The 18,830-nt window shown below is 34.8% G+C and overlaps 1 protein-coding gene across 1 annotated transcript in view; it reads left to right on the forward strand.

Moving 5' to 3' along the window:
- The window catches only part of srrm3 (serine/arginine repetitive matrix 3), a 93,023-nt gene that overhangs the window by 48,692 nt on the left and 25,501 nt on the right, over positions 1 to 18,830 (forward strand). Inside the window, exons 3-7 of the mRNA XM_051109639.1 lie at positions 11,539 to 11,640; positions 14,532 to 14,660; positions 15,116 to 15,193; positions 15,636 to 15,704; positions 17,811 to 17,846. Of these exons, the coding sequence (XP_050965596.1) occupies positions 11,539 to 11,640; positions 14,532 to 14,660; positions 15,116 to 15,193; positions 15,636 to 15,704; positions 17,811 to 17,846 (414 nt within the window). The remainder of the gene's footprint in view (positions 1 to 11,538; positions 11,641 to 14,531; positions 14,661 to 15,115; positions 15,194 to 15,635; positions 15,705 to 17,810; positions 17,847 to 18,830) is intronic.

Raw genomic sequence — 18,830 nt, forward strand, 5'->3', positions numbered from 1 at the left:
TTAATATATTCAGTTAAAAAAAGTATTTTTTTGTGCTTATAATCAACAGTTTAAGTCAAATTTAAACTTTTAAATTTTAAATGTTGTCTTGGCAACTAACTTAAGTTTGATTTGTGAATTACGTAATACATTCAGTCTATTTTCTGAATGCATTAATTTGCATGTATTTAAATATTGTGCAATATACTTATTTTTTGTGCTTATAAATCAACAGTTTAAAGTCAAATTGAAACTTGATTAAAATTGAAAAATTGAAAAAAAGTAAAAATGATGGCAACTTTTTGAAAAAATAGGTTTAAGTGTCCCTCTAAACATATGAATGTGCATATATATGAACATGGCCGTAGCCAGGCTTTGAAAATTGGTGAGGTCAAAGAAACTGTGTATAATAACCTCCTACAAATACAAATACAGCTACATTATATACACTATAAACAATTTAAAAGAGACAGATGTAGATGTCTGTGAAAGAACATTTTTAAATCATACCCTATTTATTGGGTCAAAATTTGTTAATACTTTATTATAGTTAGGGGTATATAATTTTATCAGTGGTTTATTATTAATGCAACAATACATATTATAGTTATAGTTTTTATTAATAACTATTGCTATATATCTCATTTTATCTAGTGCTCTTATTAATGTTTTTAGCATGATTTGTGAAAATGTAACAACTATACTGACATAGACTTCATGGCTGTAGTGTTTACGTATTTCTTTTCATTCTGTCTCCTACTTTGTTAAAAGCTACTGTTTTTGACAGCATTGATAACGTTTCTGACAGATAATATCATGGTATTTTTTGCGTTTCTCTGAATGTGGCATCCTGTCTAGGGTTGGGTATTGTTAGAATATTGTCAATTCCGATTCCGATTCTGTGTTTCGATTCCAATGTGAATAAAAGATGATATCAAGTATATTTTTTCTGCTTCTTTTTTTGCTAAACATATAGTTGCAGCTGAATACTATGAACAAAAATCAACAGGCTACAGGCTACAGATTCACTTAAGAGCTGTTTGCAAAATAGAGCTGTGTGATTCTGGATAAATTGGGTTGTTGTTGTTGTTGTTTTAAATGGAAGTTGTGGTTCTCTTACGATTCTGAAGAAAAAAACATTAGACAACTAAACAAAATCACATGTAGGCCTAATTTATAAGTAAATGATTCAGTGATTCATTCAAGATTTACTTGGTTCATTACTGGATGAATCAGTGTTTTCGAATGAATGATCAAGACAAATACATTATTAACAGCCCCCTTTCTGCTGGCATAACAACATAATCGATAAATCTTTAAGATTACTCAGAATGTCAAATTAACCTTCAAACGGATGATAGCTTATCACAAATATTATACTTTGCTTTTTCGACTTCTGATCGCAAGCGTAGACATACTTTGGAGCGCTATGCGGTAAGATTAGTGAGCAAGGTCCTGGCAGATCGCTAGGTCAGGTCCTCACAGATGAAAAAAACAAACAAACAAAAGATAGGAACTGATAGGCGGAATCAAAATTTTTTAAGTTCACATGAAGTATCCAATTCCTGACCTTAAGTATCCGATTCTGGAATCGGAATCGATTTTCCATACCCAACCCTAGACCTGTCAGCAATAACCTGTCCGTGGGCTTTTATTATTACTCTCAGTTAAAGTGAAGGCGATGCAGTGTTGCCAGATATTGCTATTACAACAAACAAACATGAACCGAAATTATTTTAAATCTTTTGCAAATAAGATAAAATGAAGATATCGCTGACCCTGAACGCCAACGTCCTACTTTGTTAACTTTATAAACTGTCAAATTACCTGGAAAAGACAAGTCCAGAGATGCTTATAATAGCTGGATCTGGCAACACAGAGGCTGTGCCTGCACCCTCAACTTATAACTCTCTTTTTCTAAAACCTTGTTCACTCTGTCTGCGTTTCGTAGCGATCAATTTCATACCACGGATGCTAAACATTCTTGCAAACTGTGTAAACTGAATTATACATGTCATACAGATATCCATATAAGGATTTCAGCAGCAAATTAGTAATTCAGAGAACAAATTTTATTTTTGAACATGAAAAATATACAGAGGTCCATAGTCTGTGACCTCATAGCTGGCTATGGGCCTTTATATGAATATTTAGCAATATACTTCAAATAAATTATATTTTGTGCTTATAATGCAACATTTGTAATATATTTTTAAGAATTTGCATTACTCAGTAAATTTCACAAATGATTACAAACAAATAGCAAGTAACAATTTGAAAGAAAAAAGCAAAAAAAAAAAAAAAAAAACATGAAATTGTAAAGTTGAGAATCTGAATTTTTTTTGTAAAATGTACTCCAGTAATCTTTCTTTTACATACAGCTGCAAAAAAAAAAAAAGAAAAAAAAAAAAAATTTGAATATGACCCCAAAATTGTTGAGTTTTGCAAAGGAAACTTGTGATGTTTTCATGCATGAGACGTCACATGAACAGCAAAAACATGAAGCAGAATATTAAATCACAGTGCATTGTTGCCCATGCTGTTGTTTTATTTAGTCCTGCATTATTTTTGATACAGAAATGCAGTGCTGGTATTCCTTTATGCATTGAGGCCTGAAACATCTAAGCAAGAACAAGAACAGAAACCTTGATTTGATCTAAGAACAATTCATAATTCACAACTGCATTCTAAATATTGCCACAAAGTCCTCTTCTGTGCTTAGTTTTCATTTTCAATGCAGCTTTTATTGGAAATGCAGACATTTAGTGAGTTAGACTGTTGACTAGCTAGTTATCTAACATACCTTTAATAGCACAAACTACAATTTACAATTCAGTTTAGGAAGTTGAATTGTAATTTAAATCAGAATGACAGGAAGTGGAATTTACTGAATTAAAATTCAAAAAAAGTTCAACATTCTAGAAAATGAACTGTTCTTTCACCCTGATCCAAAAAATATAATTTATTCAATTTTATGAAATATACATTCCTGTTTAGAAGTTTGGGGTTAAGAAGAAATTATTGCTTTTATTCATAAAACTATTCATAAATTCATCTTAAAGTAATTCTTACTTCTTACCATCCCTAAACTTTTGTGTATAAACTAAATGCTGCCTTTTGTTTTTGTAGTTGCATAATTTGTTTGTTTATTTTTTATTATTTCAATTTATTTTCAAGAATTGTGATACTATTATAGTTTTTATTTAATAAGTATCTTGAGTCAGTTTTTATTTTTATGTTTTTGTATTTTATTTTCTTATTTTTTTGTTAGTTTTATTTTAGTTTAATTTTTTTTTAATTTCAGTTTTAGTTTGAGTTATTTTAGTGCCTCAAATTATAATAATAAATTAATATTTGAATATGTTAAAATAATATAAAGTAATATTACATATTTTTATATATTCAAAGATATAAATGTAAAAATGTTTTATTTCAGCTAATATTTATTTTACAAAAATGTTTTAAGAGTTTTAAGTTTCAGTTTGTTTACTTTACATTTAACTTTTTTTTTAATGGTTTAAAGTTAAATGGTTTCAGTTTTAGTCAACTATAATATCCCTGCCTCAAATTCAGTAACTGAACTAGAATTTAAAAGTCATTCTCAGTGCAGTTCTGACCGATCCACAGCACTGCAGGAAGCAGTAAAGCAAACAGCCTGTAATACGACAGTATTTGTGATGTGGTGGAGGATTTGCGGCATGACTGACATCTGCTCTAATCCGCACGTCCTGCAGACGTCTGCGCTCGGGCCGCGTCTGACGGCCTTCTGAAGCAGCTCTGAGTGTCTCTAATTAAACAGCAGCTGTGTGACCTTGAGGCAGAATGAATGATGGTGATAAAGCACACAAACAGCACCGCGGGGGAACCGGCTCAGCGCACAAAAGCTGATGAAAGATTTGCTTCAGTTCGGGATTAGAAATCTGCTAACGTGCTTAAATGCTTAGTGAATGAGGTGCTGAGTGGGCCTGAATTTCTGCCTCCATTCATCAACACACATCAGAGAAATAGAGGAGAGTGTGTTTGGTTTATCAGCTGTTTAGTTGTGCATACCGTGTGTAAAATGGATAGTTTCAGTCCTGTCATCTGATTGGTCAGTCGAGTGGGGATCTACTGTATTAGTGTACTACACTGTTAACCTTAATTTAAATCCACCACTAGATTATTAGTGGAAGGACGACACCAATCTGTCAGTTTGATGCAAAAAATAAAGTCTGAAGGAAAATGTGTGTACTTAATGTTATTAAAGGGATAGTCCAGCCAAAAATAAACATTTTAATTTTTCAGTTTTAAATATTGTTTATATACAATATTGCCAAACCAATATATAAAAAACAAGTAATGACAAGAAAAGTGAATATATGATATATAACAATAACAAACAACAATACAAACTGTATTAGAATAAGGTGGCAAGTAATCAATAAAAATAAGATAAAATATTAGAAATAAATATTAATTATAATAATAATAAATATATAAGTTAGACATTTATAAAAATATTAAAAACAAGAAATAAGTAACACAAATATATGTGTAACAGCAGCCAGCAATACATTTTTATGGGTCAAAATGATCAGTTTTTATTTTATGCCAAAAATCATTAGGATATTACATAAAGATCATGTTCCATGAAGATATTTTGTACATTTCCTACCGTAAATATATCAAAACTTAGTTTTTGATTAGGAATATGCATTGTTAAAAACTTTATTTGGACAACAAGGTGATTTTCTCAATATTTAGATTTTTTTGCACCCTCAGATTCTTGATTTTCAAATAGTTGTATCTCAGCCAAATATTGTCCTATTCTAACAAACCATACATCAATGGAAAGCTTGTTTATAGATGATGTACAGTTCTGCTGAACACACATATATATATATATATATTATTGTGTTCTACATATGAAAGAAAGCCACGGGTTTTCACAGAACTATCAGCGTTATTTTATAATTATTTATATTCTATTAGCATGGTTGTTTTTAAATGTGCTATATAAATAAAATTGAACTGAACCGATTGAACTATTATAGTATTTCTTAATATTTTAAATTGGCTTTGATTTTAGCTTTGATATTTTCTGTTTTCAGTTTAATTTTAGTTTAAGTTTTAGTCATTTTGTCTGTTTTTTGTCATGTTTGTCAATTTATATATATATATATATACTTTCTATTTAGCTTTATTTGATCAGTTTTATTTTTAGTATTTTTTTACTTTAACTTTTGAATTTAATAAATTTTTTTTTAATATGTTTTGCTTCCAATATGAATTTTATTTCAACATTATTTCAATAAGGAAAATTATTTTAATAGTTTTTGTTTTAGTTGACAGTAACAACAGTGTTTTGGAATGACAAAAGTGTAAGTAAATGTTGACTGAATTTTAATTTTTTGGTGAAATAGAATAGAATAGAATAGAATAGAATCATTGCTTATAAAAAACTAAATCGCAAACTGTAGAATATAGCCCCTTTAAAAGCAAACTGTGTAACTTCTGCACCACCAGTGGAATTTTCAAAATAATGAATGTAATCGAACAGGTTTCCAGTCACTTCTACTGTCTCTCTGTAAAAGCCACATGAATGAGGTCCATCCCATGTTTCTTTGCATTCTCTGTGTCCTCTTATTGGTGTAAAATGGACTTTTGCTTGTTAGGAGCTCTGAGTAATGGTTATTAGATTGATGACGGTGTTGTGGAGCAGGATGTTGGAGATGGAGGAGGGTGGTGGATCAGCCATCTGGCAGCACACTCACACACACACTCAGTATGATGAGTAATTGTGCTCTGCTTTAGGATGTTGGCTCTCCATATGTTCGTCCCAGTGTGAGTAGCGGCAGACGGCGTGCAGCTCTGTGAAAGTCAGACGAGCTCTATGTTGCGTTTGCCGAAGATCTGGTTTTCTTGTGTTAAACATGCTTCAGCGGCCACACGTCCTCCGCTTATCTCTGTTTGTACAAGAGACCGCCACATGTCTTCCTTGAGGCTTTTTAAATGGACAGTTCAGCCAAAAATAACATTCTGTCATCATTTACTCACCCTCATGCCGATCCAAACCCGCATGACTTCATTCCTGCAACACAAATGAGATTTTGAAGAATCCCTCAAGCTGTTTTGCATACAGTGACTAAAAAGGCAGTAGCTAGCATGACTCTTGCATTATATTATAAATCACATGATAGTTTTGTGGGAGTTCATTGTTGCTCTTGAATCTCATTTGCATTTATGCATATTCAAACGTGACTCATGAAGATGCATCGCTGCAGGTTTGACTTAATATGCATCTCATGATCAAGCATAATAAGGTTTGAGAGGTTGTAGAATTAAGCATATTGTACAAACAAAAAGAAATATAACCAAACATGTTAGGGGTATATGAAAAATAATCAGAAATACGATCACAAGAAAATTTTCAGCAGTCAGGTTTTTATGTTTAGATACTGTTTCCAAATACAGTTTACTGTCAGTTTTAAATTGTTACATTTTCTCAAACTAGTTGACTTTACAATGATGAGCAAATACAATAATTAAATCAAAAAAATAAATACTACACTTAAAAGATTTGGAGTAAAAGAAATGGCAAGTAACACATTGCATTAAACATGAAGTTTTGAAGCAGAAAGAGTATTATTTTAATAGTATTTTACTCTAGTACTCTAGTAATCTTTGTTTTATTTACAACTTCTACAAAATCAACAACAATCTTAACTTTCCAGCTTGGCCTGTTTTGTCACATAAAAACTGTCTGATATTTACATCCACAAAAGAAGAGCAGTCATAGGTTTGGAGTAACACAAGGGTGAATAAATGTTGACACTGCTCATTTTTAGGTGTACTGTTCCTTTAAGCTAAGGCCTTGTCTTTATGAATCAGATATCGGAGGGATTGTGCAGGATAATTGCAGGGGTGTTTCTCAGAGAGCGACGGGGAATTAAATTGGGCGGCTGCTGTTATAATGGCGACTGGAGGCTTTTCTCTGATGCTGTGGATATAAACCGATGCGACACTCCCCCCGTAAAGTCTTTAACCCTGTAACCTCTTCTATACAGCCTCCCCCAACACACACTTTCTTACCCACCCAGTTCGTTTTAGCTTGATTAAATAGGCAGATGGATGAAGCGCACCTCATTTACTGTATGCATAAGACTCATTCTTAGTTTTTATACGTTTTCATGTTTTACTTATTTTTTAGTTCAAATTAAGGTTTTTCACTTCATGCATTTAAGTTGTGTAATAACTCCACTGAATTTCTTTTTAAAAATGTGTAGTGTAAACTAAATCCTTTAAGCGTTTGTGCTTCTCTGTTCATTGAGCAGAGATGTGCTGTTCTATTCTAAGCAACTGGCCTTGTGTTTTTGCACCTGTCGGATGATAAAACAGGTGAAAAAATCCAGCAGTAGTTGGTCGTCTGGCATTTTCACCCCAGCAGGAACCAATTAGTGGAGTGTTACTGTTGGAGCGGCGCTCCGGTTAATCGCTCCACCGCCACTGGCTATGCCAGCGGCCCAATGCTTCCATCTGCCCCCACCTCCAGGATCAGACCCATCCGTGGCCAGAGAGACAGGAACGGACAGATGGAGACGAGGATGAGGCTTCATGTATAATTGACACGTTCCCTGGAGAAGCATGCTGAGACTCAAGTCAGTGGATGGACGGATAGATAGATGGACTCCAGTAAGGAAAGATGCAGTTCGTGGTGTAACTGGATTCCCAGACAAGTCTGAGGCTCATAAATATGTATGAGGGCTCCACGTGAACCTTTGTATTGAACCTTAGCGCTTAACCTTACTGTAAACCACCAACCGATTAGATGAACTCATAGCATGGTTAATAAACACTTCTTTAAAGTCAAGGTAATTAAAAAATTTCAGTGTTGTGTTAATTTAAATAATATGGTAAGACACATTTATACACTTATGCTTAAGTTGTAATTGGTTTTGCACAGTATGAGAACTATTTAATAAATTCATATTTATGAAGCTTAGTTTCCTTCAGTACATTCCAAAGCATTAACATTTTACTCCGGTTTATTTTAAGAAAAACATGCTGTTTCTTGATGCATTTCAGAAACTTTTAAATGTCAAACGTAACAGTTTTCTCTCTCTCTCTGAGCCAGTTCCTTTCAATGAACCATTTAAAAATCACATTTAATGATTAATGTGTGAATTCATTTGATTAAACTTTCAGCTGTTACCCAGCTAAAGAAAAAAACATGTTCTAAGAACATTCTTATTATGTTATGAAAATGTTATCTTGTTTCTGAAAGTTCTCTGAACATTCTAAACTTCCAGTTTTTTAAATGTTTAAAATCTTAGTTTTACCTGAACATTAAAGAAACATTCCATTTTTTAATTTTTGTAATTAAAGAATGTTACTTTTTAATGTTTTCTGAACATTCTGAAACAGGTGAGATGTAAAACGACGTTAGATGAACGTCCAAATAAAATGTTTCAGAAATAATAAATCATGTAATCATAACATAATCATGTTTGTGCTAAAGTTTTGAGAACATCATTAAAGACCAGATAAGTGAACGAATGTTCTACTGCCAATACTAGAAGAACGTTCTGAAAATATTCCTTGTTAGCAGGGTACACTCTAAAAAATGCTGGGTTAAAAACAACCCAACTTGGGTTATTTTGCAACCCAGCGCTGGGTAAATATTGGACAGAACACATTCTGAGTTATTTTGACCCAGCTGGTTGGGTTGCATTTTTTTTTTACCAAACATGGGTTATTTTATTTAAAGATTTATCAAAAATACACACAGAATTACTAGAGGAACAGCAATAATCACAGTGAACATGTATCATTAAGCAAGAACACATGGACAATATACAAGACAAATTGAATTTATTTGGGTATATTACACTTAAACTCGTTTAACAAGCATTTTAGACATAAAAATGTAACATTTAAAAGTAGCATTTTAATTTTAGTGTATCTAATCGTTCTGTTCTGTTTTTTTGAGAGAAAGACCTGTTAGTGTTTAAAACTGGTAGGTTTGACATTTAAAACATCAAGAAACAGCATGTTTTTCTTAAAAGGGCATTTTTATGTTTGCCGGTGTAACTGCGAACTTCAGACCGCAGCCTTGCGTTTTACTCATAGCTGAAAGATGCCATGAATGACTCCCAAAACTGCACATAAACAAACAGTATGACATTAGAGAACATATTTTACCATCAAATTAAATAAACTCAGTACTATAATGAATAAAATCCATTTTTTTATGCAAGGCAAAAGGCGTTTTCTTCATGTGAATTGACAGCTGACTGACATCTTGTCCTTGTATGACGATAATAATACAATTTACAGCACAGTAAAGGTGTTATAAATGAAATAAAATGTATACAAACGTTTATTTCGCTGAAGAAGTGCACCAAATCGGTGGTGCTGAGAACGGGTATCTCCTGTAGAGGACTCAAAAAGCCCACGCTTTGACTGTAACTCAGTAGCTGGATTGTTTTGTCAAAGACAGGCTCAACCCAGCGGTTGGGTAGAAAAAATAACCCATTGTTAAAAATGACCCAGCAACTTAAAAATATTAAAAACAACCCAATAAAATGACCCAACAGGTTGAACCCAGCATTTGGGTTAAAGAAATAAGCTAGCATTTTTTTTAGAGTGTAACAACTCAGTGATTCAATAATACAGACATAGCAAGTCAAGTTAACAATAAACACCTAAGTTGACCTTGTTCAACAATAAAACCAACTTTGTTCACTGCAATAAAATATGCATGAGTTGGCAATTTGTTGGTACAGTCTGCACCATCAGTACTGACATTATCGATCAATAATCTGCACTTCCGGTTTGCCGTACCCTCCACTATAATCCATCTCTATATGCTCTGCATTGAACCGTCAGCTTCATTAGGTGCACGGGGAGTATGTGCTATTAAACGAGGTTAATCAGCGCTATCGATTCACGGTTAAACAAAACAGACAGAAGGTGCATTAATGTCCCAGGAGTCTTTTGCTAATGATGGCGACTTTGCTCTTGTCATTATTGTCTAATTGGCTTAATAAGGCCTTATCCATTGTGGCCAGCATGTAGGTGTGTGTGAGTGTGTGTGTTTCAGTCGCTCTTTCCAAATATGACTAGAGCCCCCTGCAGGGCATGCATGGCATATGTTTAACCTGAGCACATGGAGTGCCTTCCACTTATTTGTATAAACAGAGAGTGAAATAGCAAGCAATGTGCAATGCTAAACAGTTTTTTTTTTACAGTTAGTAAAATTCCTCAAGGGAAATAGCTTAATAAATGTGCAAAATAAAGTTTTAAATGCAATTTGAAAATGCAAAAGTGTTTATTGCATTTGTGGATTTTAAAAGCATCATCATGAGCTCAGTATAAAAACAATAAAGGAAGGTGAAAAACAATAAAATGTGTGTTCGGCCCGCTGTCCCGCTGCTCATATTCTACGAAAAAGCATAGAAATTCATTTTTATCTTTTGTGTGTGTGCGCCTATGTCGGAATGGATTTGATAAAGCAGCATTATCTCCAGCGCCTCCAGCACAAGCTTTTATAGCGGCAAAGTTTGACTTATTCACAAACACGCACATCATCTTCCTCGTGGGCCGCTGTGTGCAGCTGCTCTGGGCAGAGGCTGATAAAACCTGCTATTGTGATGCCATACATTACCAGCTGAACTGAATGCATAATGGTTGCCCCTGGTTACACCAGTCTACTTTTAATCAGACAGCAGGTGCAGGTTTCATGTGCCGCTGTGTTAAGACCCTTTCACATGACATACATCAACACACCTCAACATAAGCATCATGTGCTGCTTCGACCTCTGTGTGCAAACTTGCTCAGTTTTGAAACTGAACTGTTTTTCTACAATTTTCTTCAATTTCTCACATATTTCTCTTCATATGTTTGATGGATTCTTTCACTCAGCATGTTGCATGCAACTTTATCTTAGAATTTGACAAAAGAAGGTAGCACATCGGTGGTGCCTCAACATGTTGTTCTACATACATAGCCAACTCACTTGAAACAAGATTTCAGTTCAATCTCTTTTTGCACAGTATGTGCTCAAATGTTATAAAGCGTCGTTTAAGTGTGCTGACTCTCAAGTCACCTTTGCCACCCACAGATTTCTGCATCGAGACACTGAATGAATATAAAAAGTGTTTCTCTGGCCCGGCGCCCCCTGCAGGCAGCTGTGTGCATCGGAAATCACATTACAGCCAAACTGTGTGGCATGACAGTCGCACGCACACACTATGGTAATCTTATTTCCTGATGGATGCGCTCCGGAGAAAATGAGAATGGCCCGTTTAATATCCAAACACTTGGCCGGGCTGGGTGTTTCCATGCTGCGTTTATTTACACATTTTCAGCACATTTCTAAAATAGGCAAGATTAAAACTAGACATTTCAACTTTTTGAGTGGTGACCCATGCAAAAGTTTTTCTGGGTGGTTTCTGGCAGGGTCAGTTAAAGTTCTTTGGTTCCTTCCTTCAATGTTTGCTGGGAATTTTCACCTGTTTTATCGTCAGACTTGAATGATTCCTTAAATTGTGTTTTATTGAGGTGATTTTTGTTTGCAGGTATTCCGAAGAAGAAATCCGGCAGAAGGTTGGAACGTTTCGACAGATGCTGATGGAGAAGGAGGGTGTGATAACTCGAGAAGGCTTGCACCCACGTCCACCGTGAGTCAATCACACATGATGTTTGTCAGACAGTAAACTAGCAAGCGATTGATCCGCTCTGATCTTATTTTCCACACGTAATAGAATATAGTGTGTGTTTCCTGTAGAGACAGTATCGGATAGCGTTTGTGTGTGACATTGTATTACTGTGATTAATGATAATGCTGACCAGCACTGATAGAAACCATCCATAATGCAAATCTCAGTGCCAGTGCATAGATATTGCATATTTAATAGATAAATGTACATTAAATACAATTACCAGAACTAGAAACACCCTAATTTATGTAACTGGCTGGAAAAACCGTTTAGCTAACTAATGCAATGCAGTGCTACACAGGGATTGAAATGAATCATTTTTCTTCCTGGTTCATTTACATGAACTGTATGAACAAACTGATTTACTAAAATGAATCTTTGGGAAGACTATTTTTTACCTACCGACAAACACAAACTTTTACAGCACTAGTGCATCAAAATGAAGAGCAAATGATGAACATTAGATGCGTAACTAAGGCTATAGCTATGTTTTCTTTTTTTTAATCTCATCTTGTCAGAGGGGATAATGGGAAATGTACCTTTGTTGCCTAGCATAAAGACAAGCCTTACATGAAGTCATGTTGAAATAGGTTTAGAAGTGAAATGTAGTGTTCTGCTGCTTATAGGCTGAATGTGTGTGTTTCAGCTGTGCACATAGAAATGTTCTTAGCTTGTGGGTGCAGGTCCTTTATCAGGAGCAGAAGGAGGGGATGATCATGATTTAATACTTTCTACAGGTCACAAATGACTCTGTGTTAATGCCATTGCACAGCCCAGAGGAAACCTCAGTGACCGTTCATCACTTCCTTCACCCAGAGACCAATCTAATAAAAAAGCCTTTTCATCTTAAACCTAACATCCTGTTCTTGCTGTTCTATCCACAAGAATTCAGAGTCTGAGCCATTATAGCTCCATCAACACAAGATTTCTGCTTCATCTTAGAAATCTTCTGTTCTACCAGAGGACCCTTATGTTGTCATTTAACCCTTCTGTTCCATCATAGGGCTCTTACGTTGTTGTTTAACCCTTTTGTTTCTTCATAGGACTCTTATGTTGTATTTAACACTTCTGTTCCATCATAGGGCTTTTATGTTGTCATTTGACCCTTCTGTTCCATCATAGGACACTTATGTTGTCATTTAACCCTTCTGTTTTGTCATAGAACCCTTATATTGTCAATTAACTCTTCTGTTTCATCAGAGGACCCTTACGTTGTGATTTAAATCTTCTGTTTTATCACAGGGCCATTTAACAGTATGTTGCCATTTAACCTTTGTGTTTTATCACAGATCCCTGATGTCATTTGACCCTTATTTCATCATAGGACCCTTATATTGTTAATTAACCCTTCTGATTCATCAGAGGACGCTCAGGTTGTGATTTTACCCTTAGAGTATCATTCGAGTATCATAGTTGTCATTTAACCTTTGTGTTCTATCACAGATCCCATATGTTGTCATTTGACCTTTGTTCCATCATAGGACCCTTACAGTATGTTGTCATTTAAATGTTCTGTTCTGTCACACAACCCTCATATTTTATTTTAACCCTTCTGTTTTGTCACATGCCCCTTATATGGTCATTTAACTCTTCTGTTCCATTACAGGACCTTAAGAGTATTTTGTCATTTAACCCTTCTGTTCCATCATAGGACCCTTGTATTGTCATTTAACTTTTCTGTTCCATCAGTGAAGCCTTAAATTGTCATTTAACCCTTCTGTTTTATCACAGGGCTTCTATGTTGTCATTTAACCCATGCTCCATCACAGGACCATTATGTTGCTAATTAACCATTTTTCCATCATAGGACCCTTACAGTATGTTGTCATTTAATGTTTCTGTTCCATTACAGAACCATTATGTTGTCATTTAACCCCTCTGTTCTGTCACAGAACCCTTATATTGTAATTTTACCCTTCTGTTTCATCACAGGGCCCCTAAGTTGTCATGTAACCCTTTTGTTCTGAAACAGAGTGAAATGGCAACATTATGTTGTCATTTAACCCTTCTTTTCTATCATAGAACCCATATGTTGTCATTTAACCATTCCTTTTCATCACAGAGCCCTTGTGTTGTCATTTAATGCTTTTGTTCCATCATTGGACGCTTGAAGTATGTTGTCATTTAACCCTGTTTTATTACAGGGCCTTTATGTTGTCATTTAACCTTTAGGATCCATACAGTATGTTTCATCACAGAACCCTTGTGTTGTCTTTTAACCATTCTTTTACATCATAGGACTGTCCGGCTGTTTATAAAAGCACTTTTGCAGAAGCAGGATGGTGACATTTACCACTGTGATGAAGTAGCTGATCATTACAGCTTTAGATAAGATCGCCTTTAGTAGTGAGATGCTAATTTTAATTCATCAAGACACATGTTAGGAAGGATAATGAGGATAAGCTAAGGCTTTATAATGAGGGAGAGAGATTATAAAAAGTGAGTGTGACAGAAAAATAGATCTGTTAGTACCTTGCCAGGAATACTGTGAAGTTTGACACTCTCATTATCACATCATATAATCACCTTTATTCTGTTTCTGAGAAATAATCATTTCTTATTAGTAGAGTAAATAAACAGATGTTGGCTTCACCCTGAGGAAAATGTTATTTCGTAGAGGTTGTTGCTGCATGGATCAACCTTGTCTCAGATGTTTCTTGCAAAAAATGAAATTGAGTCAAGAGTTCTGTTGCATATGCTGAATGTGTTTGTTTCAGTCATGCACATACAGACTTTCCTAGCTTGTGGGTGCAGGTCCTTTATCAGGAGCAAAAGAAGGGGGTTGACATACTAGAGTTTAAAGTAAAATGAACATACATTTGAGTAAAATGAAGACTTTCATACATACACAGGGTCAGACTGCTTCCTCACGGGGATGAAGATCACGTGGAAAATGCTGCATACATTGACGGCTATGAGGAAGACTGTGATTGGGATGGAGAATATTGCGAACAAGATTCAACTGCCTATGATGACTGCAGGTAAAAAGCAGAGAAAGGAAGAACACATAGCGTCTCTTCTGAGCTCAACACCTATAAACACACAAGAAACCTTGGTTTTAGCTAGCTTTTTACAAAATATCCTATATATAGGATATGATTAAATATTGATCAAATGTGGGTAATTCCACATGTTTATTTTGCAATGAGAAAAACGCTCCAAAATATTCCAAATTATGTCAAGATTTATTTAAGATTTGGAAAAGAACATCAAAATAAAAATACTGCTTAAATCCTCTCCCGCACTATCATATGTAGTCTGACAGCAACACAGAACCAACATGTAAATAGCTTTACTTTTCAAAACGACGTAATGTAACAGATTGGATTGCTTATATTAAAACTGACATAATGTGAAATGTGGATAACTTTCCCGAGCACTATATATATCCAACACACTGCATTTATTTTACTCCATTTTTTGTCTTCCACTCTAGATCCAAGAGGAAATCCAGCAGTTCACCTTCCCCTCGGCCAAAGAAGAGGAAAAAGAAGAAGGCAAGAAGACACAGTCGGTCAGTTTGCCTTGAGTGATTTAATACAGTGCACCGTCATGTACAGAAAAATCAGTTCACCCAGCAACCAATACATACTGTGCATAGTACTGCATATGCTCCGCATGCAATACATAGAATATCTAAATAACCTACAATACTGGCCAAAAGAACACTACGCAACAGAAACACTGTATCCAGCAACACAATGTGCTCAAATTAACCTGTAATTGCCAGTGTGATCTCTCACTTGAGTCGTTTTGATTTTTTAAGCCAAGAATTGATTTCTTTTCTATTCACTAACTGTAGTAATAAGCAGTAGTACTAGTAAAGCTTGACACACTTTAGCAAGAAACTCTTAAATGCAATGGTGAAAATATAATTCAGTGAATAGTGGAAGAAAATGATGGTGTGTGTGCTATTTCATCCATCAGTATTGTTGTTGTGTTTGTGTGACCCACAGAGCTGACAGCCCGTCTCCAACCCGCAGAGACAAGAGGAAGAAGAGCGGAAAGAAACACAAAAGAGACAGGTGTGTGTGTGTGTGGTTACATAACACACAGGTGTACATTGTTCACCGATCAATTAACACAGATTTTCCTGCCAGTATTTATCAGACTATACTGTGTGTATTGTATGCAGTATGCAAATTTTCAACACAAATACTAATATGAACATTATACACTAAACACTGCATTGGACACTGTATCCCACAGTGCATTGCACTAAATCTTAACTTCCATTTCTAATGACACAAATAATCCAACCATGATATTAACTGCTATTTTAAATGCGTTATCACTTTATTATATGTTCTTGACCTGTTATTTGCTTTTATTGCCTTAAATTGGTTTTATGCTTTTAACACACAAAATTGGTTTAAAAATGCAAAATAACATTTGCATTTTAGATTTAATAGAACGTGCAACATGAAGAGGTCATGTGACAACAATGTAGCAGTGATGCACAGTTTTTACATACTTCTTTATGTACAGTAGTAGGTATTATACAGTATATTTTATGTGGCACTTGTATGGTGAACGGTCTCAGATTTTAATCTTTGACAAATCAGAAAAAGTCTCTTTGAAGAGTAGCTTGGGCAGATTTAAACTGTTCTTGTTAATATTTTATGATTGGCATTTGTATTTTGACCAGAAGCATCAAGGAATAAAGCAAACTCAACTTAGTGTCCAAAAATAGAGCCTGCTTTACACAAAGACCTTTCTGCGTTCATCAAATATTCATGTTATTGTTATAAATATTCATGTTATTCTTATATCAGAAATATCAGCAGTATTTTGTGCCTGAAAAAACATCCTTGTCTAAACACTGATAAATGTACATGTCAGCATTTTAGATGCTTTGGTTTCTGTCTGTCTTTCTATTATTACATTTAGTGTATGTGTATCTGTGTATCACTATGCAGGATTCTTCTGAGTTTCCTCTTGTCATGACCTCTACTCTATTAAAATTCATAAGGTGGTTTTTCACATAGCGGTATATGATTCTCTGTATAGTGGTCTTGACATAGAGTTAGCAATGCACTAGCAATACCAAGGTCATGTGTTTAATTCCCAGGGAACACATACTGATAAAACATAAAGCTTTTATGTAATGCTTGTCACTGTGGATAAAAGCATCTGCTGAATGAATAATTTATTCTGAATTTCCAGCTCACAGACTGATACAGTTTCATACAGTGTTTATTCAGTTTTTCATGCACTTTGGGTTGTCCCTGTCGTGTTATAAAATATAAACAACTTTAAATGTGCATATATATTCTTTAACAACCAACATGCTGCATATTCCTCCAGTTCAATGCAGTCTTTTCCGTACAGGACAGATCATTTTTATTCATCTCATGTAACCCTGACGGCTTTATCACAGCTTTCGTCTCTCCTATCCTTTTCCCATATCAAGAAAACATGACAGGACTGACAGATACTTGGGAGCATGCGTATCTGTTTGTGTCGGGTGTATATAATAGCGAACACACTACGAAAACATGGTGGATTCTTGTGTCAGTGTCCTATTACAGCAGCTTCAATACTGTCAGACTGAGTGTGAGCCATGGGGAAAAAGTGTGAAAGAGAGTTAGAAATTGAGTGTAGAAAGAGAGTCAGTTTCTCCCTTCAGTATGGAATAAGCAAAGATGTTAAAAGTGAAACTGTGTTACAGTATAAAACCGTAATTTTAATCTTTATCAGAACATACAATGACCCCCAAAAATATATGGATATTTAAATCACATCACAAAGAATTAAATTTAAATGCTGTATCATCGCTAATGTAACCTTTTTAAAATCATTTTTGCTAGTGGATGTATGAAAGAAGTTTTCTGTTTAGTTATTAATATGCCAGAACACTAGATCTATTTTTTATCATTTCAAACTGAGCAAATTTATTTTTTATCAAAGTTTCGTTTGAAAATTGTGTTTGTGCATCTTTCTTTAGAATAAATGACTCTTGCTTTGATATTCCGTTATCTAATGCATGGCATTCAGGCATTTTAAGCATGACTTTAGAGTCCAAATACGGAATGTTGAATCCTAAAACTACAAAATACACTGATCTAAACAGGAGCCGTTTTTCTGGTGGTCATATTCTAATCTCTTACTCAACATTTCCTCTGTCTCAGGTCCACATCTGGCTCAAGGAGGAAGAGGAGACACAGGTAAACACTGATCTAATCTGAGATCTGTTCAATTTTATGGTCTGGAAACTGTGCTGGATTCACATTAGTTTGGCAGAGCCAACATTCACTTCACAGTTTGTCCAAGAGCCGTCCATTGACATGTAAAGTGGACAACCGCAGTTTATTTTGCTTGTATGTGCTGTTTAAGGGCAGAGAAATAAAAAATCAATGACACCACAGTAGCAGACTGACCTGGAAAACACTTGTTCAATAGCAGTCTGCGGTCTCTTTGAACAGTTGCACAGAAAACACTGAAGAAAATAACATAAAAGTAATAAGTATTGATCGTTTCACTGAAATCACTCAGAATACAAGGCAGAATATGCAGTTGTGCTTATGAATGTCTGCACTCTCAGAAAAAAAGGTACAAAAGCTGGCAACTTTGAAAAAGGTACACATTTGCACCTTATTTACCCCTAAAGAGTGCACAGTAGTGAGTACATATATAATTGTAGCAATAGTCAAAAAATGCACTGTATGTGTCAAAATGATCGATTTTTCTTTTATGGCAAAAATCCTTGGGATATTAAGTAAAGATCATGTTCCATGAAGATATTCTGTAATCAAAACTTAATTTTTGAGTAGTAATATGCATTGCTAAGAACTTACTTTTGACAATGTTTAAGGCAATTTTCTCAATATTTTGCACCCTCAGATTCCAGATTTTCAAATAGTTGTATCTCGCCCAAATATTGTCCTATCCTAACCTTATTTATTCAGCTTTCTGATGATGTATGCATCTCAATTAAAAAAATGGACCCTTATGACTTCTGTGGTTCTGTGGTCCACGGTCACATATTAGTACCTAAACTGTATACATTACCTTTTGAAAAGATACCGTCCCAGTGACAACTTTTGTACCTTTTTTTCTGAGATTGTCGTGTTTTGAACAAAACTGAGTATCGGAAGTGTTCACTGAAGCGGCTGTAGCTTGTAAACACAACTATTTTGTGACATAAACTT

Source organism: Labeo rohita, chromosome 5, assembly GCF_022985175.1.
Source record: "Labeo rohita strain BAU-BD-2019 chromosome 5, IGBB_LRoh.1.0, whole genome shotgun sequence".
Classification (NCBI taxonomy): Eukaryota; Metazoa; Chordata; class Actinopteri; order Cypriniformes; family Cyprinidae; genus Labeo; species Labeo rohita.